The following is a 24502-nucleotide window of genomic DNA, read 5'->3' as shown; positions in this document are numbered from 1 at the left end:
TGAAGGGACATTAGAAGTCACTTGAAGTGCCAACTAGTGCCTTATTTGTTGTGCTAATATGTTCCTGCAGTGTTGTTTCTCCCCTTGCTAGAAGAAAGCTAGACTGAGGATCAGAAAGGTTAATAGTTTTGGTCTTTTTCTTTCTACCTACTTTATGAGCACTAGAGGGCTAAGGCCTCCCAGGGCACTGAGCAGGGGCTTTATCACCTTCAAAAAAACTTGAACTCCCCTCAGAGATACAGATGCAGCACAGCACCCTAAACTGTAAAATCTTGTTATTGTTTGTATTCACAGAGATGCTGATGCTGTTCTTCCCCCTGCCTGCCAGCACTATGCTTTGGGCAATGATAAGGTGAAGTCAAAGGGAAGTGCTATAAGATACATACTGGATGTGATAGATGGCACTGCATGGAAGCAAGAGTATATTCTGAAATGCTGATTTATCATCTCAAGACCAGTAATTGGGCTTTATATGAGAACAGAACTAAGGAATATAAGCAGTGGGTGACAGGCACAATGGGACTGGCTATTCAGACCATTCCAGCAGTGTATCCAGTTACTGAGAGCCAGCACAGAACAGCAGAGAGAACCCATCTAAACATTGCAGGAAGTATTCAACTGTTTCAGATCTTTTGGTGATGCAGGGATGAGATGTCCTTGGGCTTAAGCTCCTATGTGTACCCGAGCCCAGTCAGAGTATCCTGTGGGGTCGTTGTCTTCTGCATGATCCAGAATCAAGCCTCCTTCTCCAGGGAGCAGACCTGGCACAGGGTGCAGCATGGTAGCTATTATGCGTTATTTTCTGGGAGTCTAATCCCAGATTTGGAGCAACACATTTTTTCCTGAGCAAAGAAAAGTGAGAGATGGGTCATCTCAGCACTCTGAGTACGTGATCTGGCAGAGGAGTGCTCTCTACCAAAATTTACTTAGTGATCATTTGTGAGATGAATAAACTACAAGCATCACGCAGCCAAATGAAATGGAAGCTATGGCAAAGCTGATCAAGAGGACTATGACAAGGGAACTTTTAAGTCAAGGGGATTTTCTCTTTTAAAAAGTTATGCAATTGGTGACTCAGACTTTTGAGACAAAACTTCTGAACTTTTAAGTCAAAATTTTTGACAAGTGAGTTTGATCTGAAGAATTCCCTTATTCACTCAAATGCTTCTGCATCTTGCCAACTCAGTAATGTGCTGTTGGGACAGGTAGAAGGGCTGCTTTCCAAAAATAAGCAGATCTTATGCAATAAGCTTAGTTATGCTAATAACTAAAAGACAGATGTACTATTTATTATCTGCTTTCAAATCCAAGTAGGCAATCATGCTGATGATTACTGCCTTCTTTTTTGGTTTGTATTTTTTTGGCTTATAAAGGGAAATGTGAGGAAAGGCAGAACTCAGTATTTAGTGTTCTACATTTCCTCATAGAATCATGGAATGGTTTGCATTGGAAGGGACCTGAAAGATCATTTAGTTCCAACACCCATGCATGGGCAGGGACACCTCTCACTAGATCAGGTTGCTCAGGGCTCTATCCAACCTGGCCCTTAAGACTTCCATGGAGGGGTCATCCACAACCTCCCTGGGCAACCTGTTCCCATGTCTTACCATCCTAACAGTAAAGAATTTGTTCCTAATGTCTAACCTAAATCAACCCTCTTCCAATTTAAACCATTACCCTTCATTTTATCACTACACTTTTGATCAACCAGCACCCCCAGGGCCTTCTTCTCAAGGCTGTTCTCAGTCCATTCCCTGCCCAATCTGTTTGTGCTTGTGATTGCCCCAGCTGGGTGCAGGACCTGGCACTAGGCCTTACTGAACTTCATGAGGTTGGCATGGGCCCACCTCTCAAGCCTGTAAAGGTCCCTCTGGATGGCATCCCTTCCCTTCCCCCCTTGATTCTACATTGCAGCTTGATAACTTATGAAAGATACTAGCATGTATTCCTAGAAGCTTTTCTGTTGGCTATGGGCTTTGAACCTGGTCTAACAAGCCAGTTCAGGAGTCCTTCATAGGTCCCTTGCTGTAGGTAGAGTAAGATCCTCCTTGCAGGACCTGCTTCTGGAGTTCTCAGTAAAGTGAATGGAGTAGACATGAATAGAAAACACCCATCTTTGTTCTGTAATTTTTTTGTCCTGATTTGGTTGAATATAGGAGGTGTTCTGCATGTACTGTCTACTACTGTAAACAGAAGCAATCTTAAGATTCATCTTGGATTTTTAAAAAAGGATCTTGTAATAAAACAGCTGATGGAAATAATTTGAAAGACTCAGCTGGCTTTATGTGAACTTGGAGCAGACTCAAAACACACTGACAAGTCCAGCAGTGAAAAAAATCTGTTTGTTGTCAGCTGATGTATCCTTCCCGTTGGACTCTGGGTTATTCACACTGCCTCTCCTTAGGCACTTCATTTTGATGCCTAAATTAGGAGGCTAGTAAATGAGGCTCCCCACATTGCCAATGGAGGGAGAGAGCCCCTGTGCCATGGTTGCTGAGTGGAGGAATTTAACTTTGAAATTACAACTATGAGCAGAAGTGTGAGATGGAGGTGTCCAGTGCCAGGCTAGAGCTGCACGTCCTGGCTCTCAGCCTGACTTTTCATGGGAAGCAACTCAAGAGCTCATCTGCTCCCATTCACTTGCTCCATCATCCCTAGGTGACTTACATTGCCCTCTGCAGGAGCACCATTGTCAGCGTTTAGGAACCTGCAGGTAATCCCACATGTGCTAGCCCCCCAATACCGGCCCATGACACCACACTACACCAGATTCATGTCTCTGCAACATCACTGATCTAAAAGGGGTGGTGCAAATGTGAGTAGATGCACATGACTTCCCTGCCCCAGGGAAAGGCAGTGTGTAAAATTTAGGCTCAAATGCCTACATGGAGATACATACCAAGAAAACATATAAACCTTGAGTTGATATGTATCCATGTCACACTCAGAAATGCTCTTGACTAGGGTAGGTGACAACAGTCTTCTAGATGCAGGTGGAGGGAATAGGTAATGGTGAGGGCTTGTTCTGAGGCTCAGCTCCTGCTGCTGAGACCCATCCCGGGTCCCTGCAGCTCCTCTGCAGGCATCTCTGCGGGTCGCTGAATCGCAGCCAGGGAGCCAGCTGGTAGTGCTCTCTTTGTCTGCAGTTTATCCCATAAAGTGTTTCAAATGCTTTTATTCTTTCTCTCTCTCTCTCCTTGCTTTTTAACAAATGGCATTAAAGGACTTTTACTTTCCCCACCCCCCATTCTTTTTCAGTCTCTCCCTGCCTCCCATCATGTCATGGGTGATGCCCCTGACAGCTGACTTCTGTTCCAGCAAGCTTTCATTCTTGCCCTGAAACTGATCTGTTACAAGGCTGCCTGGTAACCTCCTCCTCCTGCCCCAGGCACACAACCACCCCCTGACTGATCAGCTGCTCCATCCTCCTGCTGGAGGCACCCAGGGATGGGGCCCATGAAGGTGCCAGGAGCAGCAATCCCTGCTTCCATGCTCAGTTCTGGCGCTGCTGCTGCCTTTGCCAGGCAGCACGGCCATCCGGGCGGAATTCCCGGAGCAAAAGCCAGCTGAAGCAGCTCAGTGTTACCCTCTTCAGAGACCAGCTGCTCTCACCTGTCGCCTCACAGCTAATCATATTGACAGGAGCCCTTGTTTGTTTTCCTCCGTCCTTGTCTTCCTTGTTTTATGGTAAATTAGAGCAGGCAGGCAAGCTATCCAGCAGCATATAAACGCTGTGGATTATGTTGGCTTTCTGCTAAATAATTGTGTTTTATTGCTATTTACACATTCATTTTCCTAGGCAATAATATACAAACTGCACTCCCCAATAATTTTTGTATTTCATATCTGTATCGTGGCAGCCACACAGGCTTCAGCAGCAGCATGCAGCCTGCTGCCATAAATTCACTCCCTTATTTTAGTAGGTCTAACGTTTATTTAAGATTAATGTCAGGGATCTTACATGGTAATATCAGTTATTGATTTTTATTTTTTTTAAGAAAAATAAATTATTTTTCTTACTACTGCCATAGCAACACAGTTAAGTTGCAGTAGCTAATCTTGTCCAGAACAGTAGAAGAAAAGGCTGTTAAACACTGAGTTGGTGGTAAGGTTATAAAAAGCAGCATGTGACCCCTTAACTCTTAAGTTTTGTATAGATGAGGATCATCATACAGGGGTCAATAACTGTAATTAGCAGCTTTGTTGGTGTCAGTGAAGGAGGGTGGGAATGGAAAGCTCTGCAGAAGGAGCCAATGTAGCCACTGCAAGATGGGAGCCTTTGAAAGTGGCAACAGGGCTAAATGTCCCAACACAGCTGGGCAGAGGGGGCATACGAGCTTTTTGGTGGATGCCCAAATGATGGAGGAGTGACCGTTGTGACTGCACGTTGTGCAGTGTCAGCAGCCCCGGTAGGATGCAGCGCTTCTCACAAGGTGGACATCAATGGAACTTGGCTTGAATCCACCACAAGGACATGCACAAGGTTGTGAATTGGACCAAAGAAGCCTAAAAATCATGGAATCATAGAATGGTTTGGGTTGGAAGGGACCTTAAAGACCACCTAGTTCCACTCCTGTTGTGGAGTCATCTTCTCTGGAGACATTCAAAACTCACCTGGAGGTGTTCCTATGAGATCTACTGTAGGTGATCCTGCTCTGACAGGGGGATTTGACTAGATGATCTTCAAAGGTCCCTTCCAACCCCAATGACACTGTGACTGTACGTCGCTCTTAGCTGGAGCCCTCATATGGCCTGTGCTTCTTTTTCTGTCCAACTGTGGCCCATTATGCCAGAAAATTTGCAGAGGGTGGCATCAGACTTGGCAGGGAGCGATGGGAACAGCAGCCAACTCCATCTGACACTAATTTTTACCCCTGTCAGGGACAGCTGCCTAACAAGTGCTTGGAGGATCCAGGCTGAAAAAACAGCCTTGGAAAAGCTGTGGGTCAGAGCGGTAAAGGGGGTACAGAGGGCAAAGAAATGTTTCTGTTACTGCTTCAGCTTCCTGCTGTTAATGATTTACCTTGGAAGTCCTGAGCAGCAGTGGGAAAGGGAAGGAGCAGAGTTGGGAGCAGATTGAGGAGCTTGAGAAGGATGTTGCATTTCTGGGTCCAGCTCTGTAAGGGTGAGAATAAGGTAGATGCCTGCAGGCTCCCTCAACCATTCCCCATGGGTGAAGCAGAGCTGGCAGCACCATGTCTTGTGCATGGTGGTGTTTGGAGGGATCATGTTAAAAAAGGCTTGTGGTGAAGAGTTGTCAAGGGAGTTGAATTAACTGGCTCATTGTGTGCCACCTGCCCCTCCAAGGGTTTGGTCCCAGGTTAATCTTCCCATAACAAGCCAGCTTTGGTGGGTTGGGAAATGAAAACAGAGATGGTGAATCCTTTTTTGTGACACATTTCCAACGTGCTTTGAAACTGGGAGCAAAGCCCTCTTTCCTCTGGGATGTCTGTAGATAAGCATGGAAAGAGATGCTGTCAGACCAAAACTGGATGTTGCTGAAAACAGGAGTGAACTTGGGATTTCTCAGTTTAAAGAGCAGCAATCTTGAGGGATACTGCTCTGGCTTCTTGGAGGTGTTGAGTGGCTAAAATTGTGGAAATCAGTGAGGGGTGAACACCCAGCACCTCTGGAAACCATCCCTGAACATCTCAAGTACCCCAAATGAAATCAGAAATGCTTTGGCCATTGCATTTTTGTCATCTCAAGTACCCCAAATGAAATCAGAAATATTTTGGCCATTGCATTTTTGTCATCATGCTGCTATAAATGACACCTGGATCTTTTCAAGTCTGGCATTGCCAGGGATTTTTTCATTTGGGTGTGTTTTTTTTTTTGGTATAGGATTATTAGGGGTTTTCTTTTTTTTTTTTTTTTTTTTTTTTTTTGCTTGCTCATCAGGAAGAGAGCTCCATTTTCATTTCTTTATTAGCTTGGTATTTCTAGAGTCACTTGAAGATGTCTGGCCAACTTGAAGTAACGTGCAACACCTGTCAAGCCAAGGGCTTTATATCGAGGCCAGAGAGCTGGGAGAACACCTACACTCCTTGTGTGCTCTCACAAAGCCATATTGTCTGGGACAGGTATTGCCTGCAGGGGCCTCACCTGCATGGAGGGGAACATTGCTGACAGGCATCTGGGAAGAAAAGGGTCTTTATTCCTCCCCAGTAACATCAGTGGGGCTGCAAAAATTTCTTCCTTCCTTCTGCCTCCTGTGATGATGCCATGGAGTCTGACCACCAAATGTGCAGCTTGTCTCTGTGTTTTTTGTAAAGTTATTTTTGAAAGCAAGTTCCATTTTTATCCTGCCGGTGTTGAGCAAGTTGAGCTGTGAATCATGCTTCACCCCAGGGATGCTTTGCAACCCCAGACCTGCTTTGCAGAGGATGAGTTGGAGAGGGTACTCATAATACCCTGGATCCAATAGTGATAGGACAAGGGGTAATGGTTTTAAATTAAAAGAGGGTAGATTCAGACTAAATATAAGGAAGAAAGAGTGGTGAGACACTGGCCCAGGTTGCCCAGAGAGATGCTAGAAGTCCCATCCCTGGAAATATTCAAGGCCATGTTGGACAAGGCTCTGAGCAACCTGATCTAGTTGAAGATGTACCTGGTCACTGCAGGGGGGGGTTGAACTAGATGACCTTTAAAGGTTCCTTCCAACTCAAACTGGTTTTTGATTCTAATACAAGCCATGGGGAGGAAAGGGGTGATGTCCCTCTCATTTGTTTCAGCCTTTACTGTAGAAAAGAGTTTTTGTCACGGTGGGAAGTTGATTTAGTTCAGACCAGCAGAAACTTGTGACTGGGTCCTTGCGTGCCCCCACCTCTCCTTGCACACAGCAGCATGACCCATATAAGGGTTAATTCCAGCTGTAAGCCCTGTCAGCAGGGCAGTAAACCTGCTCCCAGGCTGTTCCTGCTCCCAGCTAATCCAGGCAAATCCTCTTTCCTTGAACCTTCTCTTTTTTCCACTACCTTGGGGTAAAAATGTGGGGTCAAAGAAAAGTTATGGAAGCACACTTGAACCATATTGGTATGCTCATGGAAGCAAAAATCAGTCCCCCCTGGTAAAGCAGAGAACCCCCTGTCCCTATGGGCTACCTGCATATGGCTGTGCATAGCCTGCTCAGCCTTTGTGCTCCTCCCCACTTGGACTCCTGGCTCATTGCATCCCAGGACTTTTCCTGTTGTTCCCAAGATAGAGTCATGTCCTGTAAATGAGGGATGGGATCGCAGGCTGAAGCTGTTTCCCAGGACACCTCTAGCTGGGAGCAGGGAGACATTCCATCTGGGGTTGTTCCGCCTGGAGAAAAGGAGGCTGAGAGGAGACTTTCTCATTAATCCTTATCCTGACAGGACGTTGTAGTTAGATGGGGGTTGATCTTTTCTCCCTAGTAACAAGTGATAGAACAATGGGAAATGGCTTCAACTTGAGACAGGGGAGGTTTACATTGGATATTACGAAAAATTTGTGTACTAAAAGTTGTCAAGCAGTGGAACAGGCTGCCCAGGGCAGTGGTTGAGTGACCATCCCTAGAGGTGTGTAGATGTGGTGCTGAGGGATGTGGTTAAGTGGTAATGTTAGGTATTGTCAGTTGGTAATGTTAGGTTTGTGGTCGAATGTGGCATTCTTAAGGGCCTTTTCCCACCTACATGGTTTTGTGATTCTGTGATGCTTGTCCCCCTGCATCGCCGTGCAAGCTGGGGTGCAGCTTCAGCAGCAGGTGGATGCTCACAGATGCTACAGGGTGATGCTCTGTGGTCATCTCTGAGAATTTGGTTGAGTTAGTCAGAGCTGAAAGTTTCACAGAGTAGTGCTTCATCTAGAGGCTGGCCTTGTTTCAATTTCTTTCTTTAAGACTATTGACTCAAATGGGAGTTTCAGGAAGGGCTTTTTTGCTATTGTCTGTGTCAGGGATGGTCTTGTACTGATAACGAATTGCTCGGAGAAGCAATTTCTGCTACTGACTGTTTTCAGAAGGAGTTAGACAAACATCTCTTAAAATAGTTATGTGTAAGTGGTTAGTGCTGCCTTTGCATGGGAGGAAACCTCAGCACCTCACCCAGCAGAGCTTCCTATGAGTCTGTGAACAAAAGTCCAGAATTAAAGCCAAACAGTCTGAGCTGCGGGTGTCAGCTGGGAGCTGCACCTTGCTGCGTGGCTGCAAGGGGTAAGCAGTCCTCTCCTCAGCTGCCTTTCTGCCTGGCAGCTCCCTGAACAGGAATGACTGCATATATTTGTAAAACTCAGGCAAGATCATTTTGCCTTTGTATACCATATGCTGTCACTGTGAGCCCCGGCACTGTCTGTCTCTCACACTTTCCTCACTGTTTCTCATACAGATCAGTGATGCACCAAATATGCTGTGCACATGAATTAAAGCAGGATCAATGAAATTCAGAAGTAAGAGATAGAGGAGGCTGCAAAATGAGAATGATTTCCATCAGCTGCAAGTTTGGAAATGTCTCTGGAGCACCAATGTTGGTCACTGAAAACTTCATCTTTTATACAAAGATCTAGGAGTGATCGAGCAATCTGTTGAGGCACAGCAGGATCCCCTGGCATCCACTGTCTTTTCCTAAGGATGGGAACACACCAGCAACAACTGCCACATAGTGGATTAACCCCTTATTGCTGAGTATGTCAAAGCCTCTGGGGCTGGGAATTCTTGTCTTTTTTTAAACAACTTGAAAACAATTATGCTCGTCAGCCAATGCTACATCTCCATAAGAAGTCATAGGTCAGTTCTCCTCTGGGAACATTTAAACTCTATTTGTAATGACTTCCCTTTGGATGTAGTCATTATTTTTCAACCTCCACTTTTTTTTTATTAATATTTTTGAGCAAGAGAGATGTAATAGAAGAGATTAAAAACTCGTTTTGCCCTGTTCAAAACCAAGCCAAGCAGAACTCTGTATTTTCAAGTGTTTCTTGGTATACAGTTCCCACAAATCCTTGAGAGGTTTTAAATAAAGGTGAAATTACCTTTTTTTTCTTCCCCTTTGCTTAATAAAGGCAAAACATAAATAGGAGTGGGAGTGTAGCTCCCACTTGCAAAGCAAGAGTTTTTACATAAGTTGGTGGCACATTTAAAAGAAAACCCGAAGCCCCAAGGCTCTGCTGCCTGCAATCATTGGGAATTACTAGTTTTTAACACTGTGTCCATTAAAACTTGCCAGGAGCTTTATTCATAGAGCAAACAGTCACATTTTTGTAAGGCCTGTCTTAAAAGTTATGGTGAAACTTTTCATTGGAGTGAGAACAGGGTCCCACATACATTGCCACAGTAATATGCACAAAAGCTTGCAGCAGAAAGAAGCAGCTTCCCTGTCCCAGTGAAAGTGGAGGGATGTTTTGGATGGGAAAGGGATATTGCAATGCACATGGGATCCCATTCTCAGAATTTGAATGGGAGGAGTGATCTTGAACCTGAAAACAGTATTTAGCTTTAGATGTTGCTGCTCTGTAGGGTTTGTGCTGCCATAGCTCTGATGCAGTTATGATAATTTAAGGATGGTGACCCCAGGGCTGCAGCTGGGGTTTCTGACCAGCACCAAACCAGCCCATGTAGGATTGGTGTTGAACTTTCATTGATGCAGGAGAAAAAGAGTTTGGTTTTCTAATGCACCACCAACTGGGTAGATGTTGGAAATTATTGTTGGGGAAAGGTAAGCTGCAGGTACTTCCCAATCCCAGTTTCATCATCAGAGTCTAAGGACAGAGATCTTTTCTACTTTTTGTCATAGGTAAAAGAGTAAATCCAGACTGATGTTTCCAGCATCTGGCCTGCTATGGCTTGATTTCTAGGTTGGATGTGGTTTGCAGCACTGCAGATTGCAGGACCAAAGCAAAATTGAATTGATCACCACTTTCTTGTGTTAAAATTTCAGCTTTTGCAAAATTAATAAATTATAGTGTGATGCAATTTTAGAGCTGATAATTGTAATACTAAATAAATTAAACCTTCCACTGCTAGTTATTTCTGATGGGGAAAGTGATACTTTGAATTTCTCTTTGAACCAGAAAGTTCTTAAATATTCAAGGATTGGTGGCTACCTTAGCAGTCTCCTCTTTTAACATAAGTGGAAAAGATGCCATAGTTTTTGCATGTCTGTGTGTGTTTCTCCAGCATTCAATTATCAGCATCTGCATAATTCAGTATTAACATTTTTAATGCACTTCAGGACGCCCAGTCGAGTGTCTGTATGTGCAGCTCTGATGTGTGTGAATCCATTTTGCATGCAGCTCTTGACGTTCTTTTCAAATGCAGGATTACAGGAAGCCTTTTCTGTGCCACTCTGATGTATGTTAATCTTGGTTTCTCTAAAAACACTTTCAAAGTCCAGACAGAAAGACAAAAATTTCTTCTTCACTAAAATCCCATGGATTTTCCATACCCAGGCTAGCTAAGTCCAAAGCAAAGCTTGCAGTGATGGAGCACCTAAGGGCCATGTTCATATTGCCTGCTCTGGGCAGCTATTCTATCATCAGGTATTAGAGGCAGCCTAAGATCTGGCAGTCCTCTGGATAAAAGGCAGTCTGAATCATTCAGTTCTTTCTTGATTGGCAACACTGTTTTAGGTGTAGGACAAAAACTGGAATAGGAGCTTCACCATATGGACAGAGGCTGGATGATGCCCGGGCTGGGAGCAAGAGCACACAGTGCATTTGGATCCAAATAGGTCAAGTACTCCTCTTAGAGACATATAAATGATCAATCTATTAAAGCAGCTGCCTCATTGCTTTGTAATTCTGGCTTGTAATAGAGTATATTAATTATAAAATGTGTTACTTTTATCTGTGATATATTTTTAATGCATTTTTTATTGACTCCTTATAAAGTTACTGTGTCTGCCAGACTCTCAGAAACGTGCACAGTAAATTGAAAACTCCAAGTATTATTTTGTACTTGCCATAGCCTGCACTGCCCACCAGGTCCAGGATAGGCACAGATGCTAAAACACCTCTGAATTTAATTGTGGGCAGCTTAACACCTATGCCTTCCTAGCACAAGAAAAACTAAATGTAAATCCCAGGTTAATGAGGGAGAAAATCCCTGCGGTGTCATTAAAGCTTCTCCAGAGTGAATTTAATCTGTCTGATGAATAAATGTTTAATGCAGAGTCTTACCAGTTGGTGTTATCGATTATAAGAGAAATGCCAGTGGTTTAATGAGGAGCCCATCAGTGTGAACACGACTTAACAACCTCACAGTGCAAACAGCTGCTTGGTATTGATTCAAGGCAGGAATCCCAGTGAAGAGAGTCATGAGACGCTCACGTAGGCACAGAAGTATGTTTCCTAGATTTTGGGGGTTATTGACAAGACCATCAATAGTATTGTTATCATGTAATATTTCTCTGCATTTGTAATGCCATGAGGGTCCCTGCAGTGTGTTAATCTCTCTTAACGTCAGAAATCAGGATTTCTCACAATGGATTCTTTGAAGCCTGTGCCACATGAACAACTAGATTTGTAGTCAGATATGCTTCCATACAGTTTTAACCAAGAAATAGATTGATGAATATTTTTGAGCTGTATACTCATAGACAGGCTAGCAAAACACCTGCTGACAATGGGACTGAGTTCCTCCTTTAGTTTAGAGTGGCCTATAATCTGAAATAATCCTATATCCTCACCTGCAATCCTATAAAACTGATACTAATGCATGTAAAGGAATTCAATTCTACAGTACTTTTAGCTTGCCTCTATTTCTGCTACTGCTGTTGCCACTTTTAATTTGTCTTTCCGTATTTGGATTACCTGAAGGTAGCATTCTCTTCCTTCTGTCCCAGGGAATTAGTAAGACTTAAAAACATGTATAGTCAGCCCAATATGAAGTAAAACCAAAAAGAAGAGGTGATAATTTTTTTCACTTTTGTCCTAGCAGCAGTGAAAATAGAGCTTTTTTTGTCCCGTTTTAAACTTTTAAATATTTTACTTCCCTTCATTTACCATAAATTACACATTTTCTAGAAAAAAGGACATTTTTTTTTCAAAATGAGGACTAGACTTTTTCAATTAAAATGCCTCAGATCCTTCTGTTTTGACAGTTTCCTGAAACAGTAAATCAAGATGAAAAATAATTTTATCCACAGAAAGATTATTTTTTTACAAAGTAATTAAAAAAAAAGAAAAAAAGAGAGAAATAGAAACAAGCTGTGCTTGAAAAACTCCTTTCCAGCTCTATCGTTGTCCTGTCACAAACAGTTAAAAGACTTATACTGAGTGCAAACACACTGGATGCCCTGGAAATCCTTTTGACAGCTCCTTTTTCCCAAGCTGAGGGTATTAGAGCTTTGATCCCTGCCTACAAATCACCTAATGACATAGGAAAGATCTGAGAGTAAAAGGGCAATTTGTCTACCATGGATTCTCTGCCATCCAAGGACGTCAACAAGAATCAGACAGCAGTTTTTATGCATCCAGTTGTCTGCTTGGATGTTTCTAAAGAGCTCATTGAAATAGAGCAATTCAAAGAGATAAAGTGAATGACTATTAGTGAGTGAGTGAATTTTAGTTTAGAATTTTCATTGTAGAGTTGATGCTTTTGTTGCCCCAGCTTTGGGCTCTTGGTGTGCCTGCCTATGTAAAGACAGCACAAAAATTCCCATCTCAACCCACCAGTGGATATTGGCTCACCACAGAAAAGCTCTCATAGTCCAGCAGGTTAAACCTATGTGTCTGTCCAGCACTGCAAAGTACAGAATGAGGAAGGGAAATAATATTTTTTAAGAGCTTGCAGTGATATATTTGCTATTTAAAACATCAGTGTGTCTGTGGGGAAGGAGATTGGAATATACGAAAGAAAATGAAGTACCACCAGGGAAGCAGAGGTGCCATTTCTTGATTGATAAGAGTGTGTGCAAAGAGGTAGAGCTCCTCCAAAAAACACTTTCTAGCAAGATGGGGGTGGGGAAGACGTTGCTACCAGCAGTTTATTTTTTCACTGCTGGTTTTCAGCACACCCCTGGTGAGACCTGGCTGACTTCAGCCTCTTTATAATCACTACTGTTCACTTCTTGGCTGGACTGTACTCTTTTTCCGGTGCTTCTATTTTGTCCTGCAGATACTAAATCTGAGTGTTGAGCCAAAGGAATGGATCATAAACAAGTCAGCAGTGTAGGTGCCCATTAAATTTGAATTAATTGCCCTTTTCACTGGTCTCTCCCAGTCCCTCCCATGAGGAAGACACTCAGGGGCCAGTTCATAGGGTGTGCCTGGTCTGCAGATGTGGCTGAGTGCTTCCTTGGCATCTGGAAGAGTTAGGATGAGGTTTATATTCACAAGTTTTATACATGATCAGTGGGCTTTTCCATCAAGCCTGGCATGATACCAAGCCTGCCAACAGTAACAAAGAACTGTTATATAAACACTATTTTACTTACTTTATAAATCCCACTGGAAATACATTGATCATGACTGTATCTCCACAGTCACAATCATCCATGTGTTTCCCAGTGATAAGTGGTATCCAGGTGAATGCTGTCCTTGTGTTGTTGGTGCCACCAGGAGAGGGAGCTGGGTTCCCCACAGCTTTGCCCTTCACCCCAAACCCAGCTTTGCTGCCCCTCTCAAGGCTGAAGATCGGGTGCTCTATGAAGAGATGGCAGCAGAGGACACAGTGTTTTTTCAAAAAAGTGGCAGCTTGATTGGGCTCCTGGAATTAATTTGCAGCATCAGCATTTTTATTCATAGAATCATAGAATTGTTTGGATTGGAAGGGACCTTTAAATACCATCTAGTACACACACACACCCCCAATGAGCAGGGATATCTTCAACTAAATCAGGTTGCTCAGAGCTCCATCCACCCTGACCTTGAATGCTACCAGGAATGGGGCATCTGTCACCTCTGTGGACAACCTGTTGAAGTGTTTCACCACCCTCTTTGTACAAAAATTAATCCTTATTTTTATTCTGAATCTACCCTCTTTTAGTTTTAAGACATAGTTTGTTCTCATCTTTCTCATAAGCCCTCTTTAAGCACTGAAGGGCACTATAAGGTCTCCTCAGAGCTCTCTCTTCTCCAGGCTCAACAAGCCCAGCTCTCTAAGCCTGTCTTTATAGGAGAGATGTCCCAGTCCTCTTACCATTTTTGTGGCCCTCCTCTGGACCTTCTCTAACAGGTTCATGTCCTTCTTGTGCCGGGGACTCCAGAGCTGGACACAGTACTCTAGGTGGGGTCTCACAAGAGTGGAGTAGAAGAGCAGAATCACCTCCCTCAACCTGCTGGCCACACTTCTTCTGATGCAGCCAGGATACAGCTGACTTTCTGGGCTGCAAGTGCACATTGCTGGGTCATGTCACCAGTATCCCAGAGTCCTTTTCCACAGGTCGGTTCTCAAACCCTTCACCCCCCAGCTTGTACTGATACCAAGGTTTGCCCCAACCCACGTGCAGGACCTTGTACTTGACCTTGTTGAACCTCATGAGATTCATGTGAGCCCACTTCTCAAGCTTGTCCAGATCCCTCTGGATGGCATTCCATCCTTCGGGTATGTCAACAACACCACTCAGCTTGGTGTCATGTGCAAGGGTGCTGAGGGTGCACTCAGTCCCACTGGGTATGTCATTGATGAAGATATTAAACAGCACCGGTCCCAGTACAGACCCCTGAGGAACATGATTTGTCATTAATCTCCATCTGGATGGTTCATCAAGGAGAGCATTGGGTTCAACCAGGAGAACAAAGACTTAATTAAGCTCAGGTTGTCACCTTTTCCTGGATAGTTCTTCATTTAGAGTGTGACGCAAGCTGTGTTGGTCAGAGCAGACTTCGTTTCAGCCCCATTACTGGCCACACTGGCTCCCCAAGAGTGAAGTTAATTTGTCCTGTAGCCCCATAGAAAAGGTGTTTGGAGAATTCACCCTTCTTCATGCACAGCTGCTAAGATGACTTCTTACATAGACATGGTGGCGAGGAAAAGGGCAGAAATTTTGGAGCCAGACCATCTTTCATGGTACTTCCAGCCCCATTCAAAGTAAAAAATTCCCACTTGGCCTGAAGACGTGGGTAGGAACTGTAGCCCCTGGTTATTAACACTGCAAATTCTCTAGACCAAACACCCCTTGCAGGAGTTGACTCTTGGAATGTGAGGGAGGAGGAAGCTTTTGCTGCTGCAAACAAACCCCTCCGCAATGTTGGACAAAACATCTTCACCCCAGTGAGAGGAGGCAGGGATGGTAGCTCTTAGCACCCAGGGATACAGGCAGGATCATGACCTTCTCTAAGCCAGAGGCTCCAGCCCTTTCCTCAAGCAATGCAAGGGAGTGTTCATTTCCAGACAGCCCAGCAACATGCCTGATGAAGCCTGCCAAAACAAAGATTTGTTTTGAGGCAACAATGCAACTTCCCCACTCAAGTTCCTGTTAATCTTACACACATCTTGCACAAAAGGCTGTTTGCTCACCCTGGCTGCACAGACCTGTTGGAGCACCAGGGAGATCTCTGCTCTACCTGGCCAGCCCGAGCCTGCCAGCAAACCTGCTCACTGATAAGACACAAGTATGTAATGATTTTTTTTTCAGATCACTGGCACCTAAAATGCCATGCATTTACACTCCATAAACCATGTCCAGTTTTTCTTCTGTCCACCGAGACGGATGAAGCACTGCCCAATAGCTGGCTCCAGATTCAAGAAGCATGGAGGAGTTGCTGCCTTCAAATTTGCCTAAAGCTACTTTTTCTCATGGCTTAGATGTTCCTGAATGGTTTTGTTTTCTAGACAGTGTGGATATGTTAGTGGAGTTGCTTGGGGTGAGCATTTTAATAAATCCAAGAGCAATATACTAACTGGCTTGTCTGACTTCCATGCTGTGACCCTGGTTGACAGTGGCAAACAGATTTATGCTTTACAGCATGGTCAGGGATGGTGCAGAAGAGTTACAGGTCATTTTGTCCCTGATTAAATGGCAAGTGAGACTTGAGGCTGCCTTTTTAGTGGCTGTGGCCACAGAGGACAGCAGCACCTATGTCATCCCTGTGAGGATGCCAAGATGTACACAGAGGAGCCAGTTAGCTCTGAGATACAAAACACAGTCTGATTTTAATGAAGTTATGGAGGGAAAAGGGGAAGGTGGTGTCTTTTCAAAATTTCATCTTGTGGTGGCTTTTGGTGTCTGAGAAGGATGGGATTCAACCTTTGCCTGCCAGCACCTGTCACTCCACAGAAAAGGCTGAAGTAGCTGAGGCTGTTCTGGGGCACAGACAGCATCCCCTCATGTTTCCAGCCCTCACGTGGCCTTTGATGCTTGGTGGAGCTGGAGGAGATGGACCAGATGTCTTGCATAGGCTCTCAGCTTCATCTCATTAAGGGAGATACAAGTTTCTGCCCTGTGTTTAACTCTGACAGGCTTCCAGGCTGTCTTGTAATTAATTGTACAATCTATCTCACATAGCTAAAGCCTCATGCAGGTCTCTGGTAAGGTGTCAGACCAGTGAAGTGTTTCTTTCAAAATGTCAGCCAGCTCCAGGCAGTGGGAGGTAGCCAGTGATGAGCTGGGGCAGGGCACACAAGCCTGTGGTTTGGAGTGAAACAGTCTCCTGCATTGTTCCTCTCCAGGCCTGAGCACAGACATAAAGTGGAAATGTATGTGTATTTTTCCAGGGACAGGCATTTGCTGTGACATCTTCTGAGACTGCTCTGGGCCATCATATTTAACCTTCCATCTTCTCCCAGGCCAGGGCTTTGAGATCAGGGGTTTCTCAGGTAGTTATGAGAAGTGTGGACAGGAAGGAAGTCCCACAACAGCAGGAAGATGCTTGAGGACATACACTTTCTGTTGCCAAAAGGCTTTATAACAAAATGGCTGTCAGTGGCCTAGCTGTGAAACTAACTCATCTTTGGAGATTTTGCAGGGGGGGGAACCTGAGCTATGCATCTGAAAATGGGCATTTTCAGTTCTGCCACCAAGACCTCTCTAGCACATCACAGTCTCTTGAAGTCAAATTGCAGCAAATTTCTCCTTGAAGTAGAGTTTCCAGCTGTAAAATACTGTGGGGTTTAGAGTGGCTCTACAATGGCCACCGTCAGTCATGAGAGAGCTGCGGCAGGTCGCGTTGTCCTTCCCCAGCTTCTGCTGGGGCAGGTGGGTATGTGGGGCTTGAGTCTAAAGGACTTTGGGGCCTTTCAAGTATTCAAGCAGTGAATGGAAAACTGGAAGTGTCTCTCTACGGTGATGCTGTTCCCTGTTGCCTCTGTGCTGTTCTGCCCAACACTCTGCATTTGGAGAACGCTGGCAACTTCAAACTAGAGAAGTGTGTTTCACACCAGGGTTTTAATGTGACTAACAAACCAAAAGGCAAAAGCTGGATCCTGAACCAGCAGCATCTAATGTGAGCTAACAAAGATCTCCTCAAAGTGATGCTGGTATTAAGTACTTTGCTAGCAAAGTAGGCTTTAAAAAAGGGTCAGACATTACCTCAGTGTCGTGGGACACATACAACTTCGGGGGGGGAGAAGTGCAGTGATTTTTTTTTTTTCCTCAATATTTTGTCATTATAACTTTCTATATACTTAAAAAAAAAAAATAAAATAAAGAAGCATTCTGCTAATATTTTTGTGGCCACCACACAGATCTTGTGCAATCCCCAGTGCTTTTCTCCTGTGTCCCATGCCTCCAGGCAGCAACTCACTGCTGTCCCAAAGCTGCTCTTCAGTCTCTTTAACTCTCAGGACCATGGCTGGGACAAGGGCTAAGCATGTAATGGAAGTCTCTATACCTGCAGTCCCCAGAAATTGTTTCTGGGTCTGAGGCCAAAATAGCCTGCTCACAGGTGTACCAATGCCAAAGTCAAGTTGAGTTATGTTGATAAGGTCTGTGGTTGGTATCACACTGCTTACTTGTAGTGGCTTAAATTAACTATCTCAAATAGTATCAGGAGGTAAAACATTCCCAACAGCTAGTGTTGGCAGCCCTGTGTGGTTTCCCACACCAGCAGCTGCTTTGGCATAATCCCTGCCCTTCCTGCTTCCTGGCATCTTGGTGAATCCTATGGAAACACTTTTCTGAAGATTTATGAATATTTGTGAGCAGAGGGAGCCACAGGAACAGTCTGAGATGCAGTGCAAGATGCTGGGAAGAGTGAAAGTACCAAAGTCTGGGTTGGATCTAATGGGTGTTCTAACACAGGAAAAAAATGGTCCTGGTCCAAGTCACAGTGAACTTGATGAAAGTATTTTCCATTCATTTCCTTTTCCCCAGACCCTAAGTTATATTTATAGTCCCCAGAGCCTCTCTGTCAAGTTAAATATATATACATATATATATGTATATATGAGTATACATAGGAAATATGAGCTTTCATAGGAAACTGTAAGTAGCAATAATTAAAATAGTATGCAGTGTTTATTTCCACACTAGAAAAAGACTTTGGGATTCCTTTTGGTTTCTAACTTTCCTATCACGTTATAAAAGACGGAGCGATCAGGAGTTTGGAGACACTGCAATCCCCTGCATAAGCACTGGTTTAGTTTTTTGTTTTCAAATTCTAAATATGAGTCTAACCTTAGCTCAGTTACTAACAACAACAACAAAAAATATCTGGTGAAATGTGTGTTTGTTTTGGAAATCAGAACTGTTTCTTTTAGGAACAATACTCCATTTTATAGGCTTTTCAAAGAATGGCTGGATAATCCCCCTCCTTCCTCCACTTAAAAAAATAATAGAAGAGCAAGAGTTGTGTTTACAAATGCTGAATTGGCCCAGCATTTACAGGCCTAGGGGTTTGACCCACCAGCTCCATAAATGGAGGATTGATCTGCTTCTGGGATTGGACATATTTGGGAGGGGTTTAGAGGCTGTGTTTTTGTTTAGACTTAACAACTGCATCCAGGCTAGTAAAGCAGTTGTGGTTGGGGCTACTCTGCACAGAGGCCAGCTGACATGGATGGGGCTAAGGACAGGGCCTACTCTTAACCTCCCTTTCTAACTCCCCAAGGCACAGCAGCAGCATCCCCACTGCCTTTTGGGTTGCATTTCCCAATTTGCACCTGGGAACAGTTTGGAAGATTTCTGGTTAGCTCCAAAACTTCTCTCTAAAAAGTTAGAGTGCAGGATTGTTCCCTGGTGCTGTTTAATTTACTGGTGCAGGCCAGTCCAAACATCTGGGGTTAATAAAGCCTTTTGTTATCCAGCTTGACCCACTTGTCAGCCCTTGAGCTCCTGTGAATGTATTTGTAGGGGCCAGACAAAATAAATTTCGAGGCATTTGGAAAATAGTAGCTAATTTGAACGGCACACGCTGCCTGTCATGTGCTGCAGATGGGAAACCTGAAGCAGAGCAAAAGCTTAAGACCACAGCCTGAGGCTCCTGCCTTTGGATTTGGCATTACCAGGCTTGTTAAATATTTACATGCTTCCTCTAAAAAACAGGCCGTCTCTAAAACACCATGTCAAACCCCTTGGAAAAGTGGTTTAGCCTTGTGGATCTTCGTGGAACCCCGGGAGAAAAAACAGCAACAAAGCCAGGGGTGCTGCAGCCACGCCCAGACCTACAGCCACCAGATGTACTTTCCTCGTGTTCACCTTGGTTTTGGGGGATTGTTCTGGTTTGTTTTGGTGGGGTTTTTTTGGTAGTGGGAGAAAGGCCCCAGGAGTGGCTCCGGTAAGAAGCTGAGAACTCCCCCTGCTCCAAAACCCAGCCAGAGAGCCATTAGAGGGACAATAGATGTGCCTCTGCCATTAACATACAAAAGAACTCGTATAACTCCTGAGCAGAGAAGCACTTAGAGGGAGAAGAGCTGTGCTGGAGGAGGAGAGCAGTGCTGGTAGTTGGTGGGGAAGAAGAAGGTGCCCAAGCAGAAGTTTCCCTGCAACCCATGGCAAGGTGGCACCTGTCTCCCTGCACTTGTGGAGGAACATGGTGGAACATTCCCTGAAGGCACCAGGACGGGTGAACTTGGCCACTGGACTTGGATTCTGTGTCCAGAGGATTTGCTGCCTGTGGACTCTGATGATGCATCTTTGGAAGACCCCGGTGCCAGGGGAGTTTGTTCCCGAAGCAGCCGTGACTCTCTGGGAAGCCCAGGCTGGAGCAGCTCCAAACCTGGTGGGAAGGACTCATGAAGGAGAGGTTCTTGGAGGACTGTCTCCCATGGGAGGGATCCCATGGGGAAGCAGGAAAGGATTGTGAGGAATCCTTCTGCCTGAGGAGGAAGGAGCAGCAGGAACCACCAGCCTGTGAACTGACTCTAAACCCCATCCCCATCCCCCTGTGCCGCTGGGGGGAAGGAGGGAGAGAAACCAGGAACAAAGGGATTTGGGCCTGGGAAGAAGGGAGGGGTGGGGTAACATATGCAGGCCCTGCTCTGTGTATGTCTGTGTCCTATGTGTGTTTGATGAGTGTGAAATTAAATTAGTTTTTTTCCCAAGTTGAGTCTGTTCTGCCCGAGACCTTAATCAGTGAAGAACCCTCCTTGTCCTTTGTCTCGACCCATGAGCTTTGTCCTCCTCATCCCAGAGTGTGTGTGAGAGGGGGAGTTGAGTGCCTGTTCTTTGTTGTTGTGTTGGGCCCAAACCATGACATTTAATGGCGAGCCAGGCAGGAGAGAGAGACAAAAAACCACAACAGGGATGAAATGGAGGGATCCTGCATGAGTGTTGTTCACAGAAGGGATTAAAATGAGGCATTTTGACTGGCAGCAGTTGCAGTTTTGCTCTTCGTTTGTTAGCCTGAAGACTGCAGCATAGTAGTGAGTGAGACTTCTTTTGTCAGGCTTCTACTTGTTCATAAATTGCACATATTCTGATAAATATGCTCCTCTGAGTTTTCCTGGTTGTGAGTATTATTTAAGTAATGGCACATTTGGGGTTTTTCACAGACATCACATTTTTAAAAGACAGAACACTTTTTTATTCTCACTAAACAATGGCAATGTGGGAGGAAGAGATCAATTTTTTTGGTTTTCCAAACTCATTTAAGGTGCCAGGCAGGGGACATCTGGAGAGGAGGGGAGAGGTGAGCAGCTCTGGTTCCTTCTGCATCACCCAGTGAAGCAGCTCCCTGCCTCTCTGCCTTGCTCAGGATCTCACAGGAACTTTATGAGTTCATAAGCTGCCCTCATCTACCCTTTCCCTGGAAGGAAAAATAGCAATTATCCACCCAAAACAAAGGCCATTTATACCTTGATTTCTCCCTTCTGTCCTAGGCTGTTGGGCTTCCTCTGAATCACGAGTCCAGCCCTCATCCTTAGGAAATTAAGCCAGCTGGGGAGGAGGAAGAAAAAGGAACCAATTCCTTTTCCTCCATGTCCTGCTCCTCCCTCTTTTGCTGGGTGCTTTTTGTTCAGCTGCAGTGAGTTATGAATACTTTGCTCTGTGTGTTGTGGCTATCAAGGTCAGCCTAAGGGAAGGAGGTGAGTCACTGACACTTAAATGGCTACAAACTGAAATTCAAATAAGGCCAGAGTGGAGCACAAGGGCACGTTCAGTACAGAGGGACTCAATATCCACAGCTTGATGCTCTGCCCTTTTGCAAATTTCACCCTGAAACTTCTCAGTATGCAAATACCACAACAGAAATTCCAGCTGGTGCTGCTGTGTTGAGTACTCTGGGCTGATCAGAAGTTTTGAGATGGGCAGAGAAAAGGAGAGAAATTAGGTTGGGAGGAATGTAAAAAAAATTCTGATTATAATCTTTCTTTCTTTCTTTGTGTCTCTCCAGGCTGCAAACTGCTCTCCATGGCTTAAGTGGACATCAAAGCACATTTCTCTGCTGGAATGTACATCCCTGGATGATCTGATCCTTTGTGAACTAACTTCCAAGAAAAAAAAAACAAACCCGCACACCTACTTCTTTCTGCAATCTGCTTGCTTTAATTTATGGTTTGCTCCCACACAGAAAGCCTCAGTTTTAATGCTGATACTGCTCCCCTCTAAATCTTCTGGTACTCAGAGGGGCAATGGTCTGTCTTCACTGGGTCTTCGGTGGGAGAGGTTAATAGGAGAGGTGGAAGAGACTTGGAAGCACTGTAAGAAGGTGAAAGGAAATACCCAGCTTTGCCTTTTTTAAGCCCATTCGGTGGAAAGTAAGCTTCTTCCCTTATGGTGGAGGTGGTGGAGTCGGTATGTTCTGCCTGAGCCAGGGGTAGTAACTGGCAGGCTCCTGCAGCACCCTTTGCCTTTACGCCTTACTTGGACCCTGTATCACACTTGGTCAGTAGCGACGGCAGAACCTGAGCAGGAAAGATGGTCGTCGTGAGGAGGAGGAACGTGAAAGTGTTTACCTTTGCCTTTTTGCTCATCACAGTAACGTCGTTTCTGCTGAACTACACACACCAAGTGACCGTGACCAGCTGGGATCTGAGACATGTCATCATGCAGGTTTCAGACCAAGTCCAAAAACTCTTCAAACACCCCAGGAGACCTTGCAGCTGTCACACCTGCATTTCTGAGCTGGGACAGTCCCTCTGGTTCAATCAGAGATTTAATTCAACTATGCAACCTTTTCTGACCTCACAAAATGCCTTCATCCCAGAAGACAGCTACAGCTGGTGGCTGGTAAGTGGGGGGTGTGGATATGGCCCAGTGTTCATGTGATGGTTGTGTTGTCAGGCTTTGAGTGGTGCTGAGCAGAGAGTGTGAGGTGGCTCCTCGCAGAAGCTTTTGCCATCTCAGCTGACAAGGCAGGCAGAGGTGGAAGAAAGTTCATGCTGCTGTTTAGCACGCAGGCACAGGCACTCAGAGCACACATTCACTTGCTTCAGCGTAGAAGATTCCCTGGCACAGTTAGGAAGTGAATCCAGAATTTGCAAATGTCAGTATTTGTCTTTTTCTCCCTTCTCTTGGAAGGACTAGACTTCATAAGCTGGCTTATTTCACTTCAGGCTTTTGCTGTCCATTGAGGTAGCAGAGCAAGCTTGTTGTGAAGTGTGTAATTCCCCTGAGGCTTTCCCTACAGTCAGACGTGTAAATAGTTAGCAGGATTAAATGCAAAATGATTAATTCCATGTGTATGAGAAAAGTCTCCCTTGTGGCCTATGATGTAAAAGGTTCTGTAAAGCACATAGGCCACAGATCACAAGGAAGGAGCAGCCCCTGCGTGTCCTTGAGCAGGGTGGTTCAACAAGCCCAATCCAAGCATCATGAAAGCTAGCAGATACCTTCTTCAAAAAGCACAGAAGGGAAGAAGGCGTATCCTGATGTCTTGCCTAATTAAAGCCCCTTTTATGTTCTCTGGAAACAAGACATTGATTAACTGAGTTGCTCGTGGCCTGTGCTGGCGAAGCGCAGGTTCTGGCTGCTGCTCCCAAGTCAATGCACCATTTCTTTAGGGGTTGTTTTCCCCCTCTTTAGACAAAAATGGTCTCCCTGTGCCTTTCTTTGAACACACAACTGCCTGTAACTTGGGGTACCATTAATGTGGAATTTGATGGAGCTCTCAGCCCTTCCCTGGTGCTCTCGGGAGGCCCCTCAGCAGGGGGGAGACTTGGATTTCGGAGGAGGTGTCCAAGTGCTGTGGGAATGAGGTTGTCTCTGATTTATCACTTCTGTCTCTGCTGGCTGCTGCATTTAGCAGTGAGAGATGCCACAGAACTCTGGTGACTTTAACTGTTGCATAAAGGATGTTCTCATTTTGTGGTGAAACCCTTATTTTCGCTGTGAGTCTCACATATTTCAGGTGTCTTATGCTTTCACACTAGCCCCTTGGCCGTGACTCAGATTTCCTGGGACTTAACGTTTTTTTCTTGCAGCCTCCAGGTGCTTTTCCTTCCAGTGCCCACATTTCCTAGCTGGGCTTTGGTGGAACCATGAGAGGGGAAGATGGCAGGCTCAGGTCCTGGTTCCCTGTGCCCCAGGGTGAGGTTTCAGCAGGGATGAACAACTGCTCTAACAACAGGCAGTTTTTGGAGGAAGGAAGATGCCCCACGTCAGATTCAGCAGATGAGAGGATGAGGTTGTTCATGGACTCCATGAGTGTTGAGTATAGTTGTGAAGTGCCTCCCTGTTGCCTCTGAATACAGACTGGGAGCACTCAGCACCTCCAGGAGCTGCCAAGGAGAGAGTAGGATGATCAACCCTAAATCCTGGCATTGGTGGGGTGGCTGAGCTCCTGCAGCACCCAGGCTGAGGAGGAGTCCTGCAAGATGTGGCAGGGTGGCCCCTCTGCTAAGAGGGCTCTGCACATCACCACCCATCAGCAAAGCCATGCTGAATTCTGCTTTCAGACCTCACTCCAATTTAAACATGAGGTTTCAGTGCATTATCTTGGGTTTTGGGTTTGTTTGTTTGTTGTTTTTTTTTAAGTAAGAAGAAGCTCAGGACTTTCAGTACAGTCTGAATTTCTTGTTCGCCTTGTAGTGAAACTGAAAAAAAAAAAAAATAAAGGGCACAAATATCTGACTTCAGCTCAAACTGAAACAGATTATTTTGGGGGACAGTTGTTTCTTCTTCAGCTAAGTTAAATAATAGTGTCTTTCAGGACAGCCAGAAGTTGTTTTTTTTTCTCTCCCTCTCCTAGCCCAAATAAAAGCTCATCCATTAATTTTCAGTGCTGT

The 24502-nt window shown here is 44.9% G+C and overlaps 1 protein-coding gene across 4 annotated transcripts in view; it reads left to right on the top strand.

The window, feature by feature from the left end:
• The window catches only part of ST3GAL1 (ST3 beta-galactoside alpha-2,3-sialyltransferase 1), a 77858-nt gene that overhangs the window by 31114 nt on the left and 22242 nt on the right, over positions 1-24502 (top strand). For 3 of the 4 annotated variants that reach the window (XM_051612104.1, XM_051612107.1, XM_051612106.1), the window contains one exon: positions 21670-22505. In XM_051612104.1, coding sequence (XP_051468064.1) covers positions 22194-22505 — 312 coding nt within the window. In that variant the 5' untranslated portion in view covers positions 21670-22193. Of the gene's footprint in view, positions 1-14287; positions 14339-21669; positions 22506-24502 lie in introns of those variants that run through there. The other variant, XM_051612108.1, reaches the window with a different exon arrangement.

Source organism: Apus apus, chromosome 2 (genome assembly GCF_020740795.1).
Source record: "Apus apus isolate bApuApu2 chromosome 2, bApuApu2.pri.cur, whole genome shotgun sequence".
NCBI classification, from domain to species: Eukaryota; Metazoa; Chordata; class Aves; order Apodiformes; family Apodidae; genus Apus; species Apus apus.
Note: the sequence above shows the minus strand (reverse complement) of the source record. Positions and strands in the feature narration are given on the sequence as shown.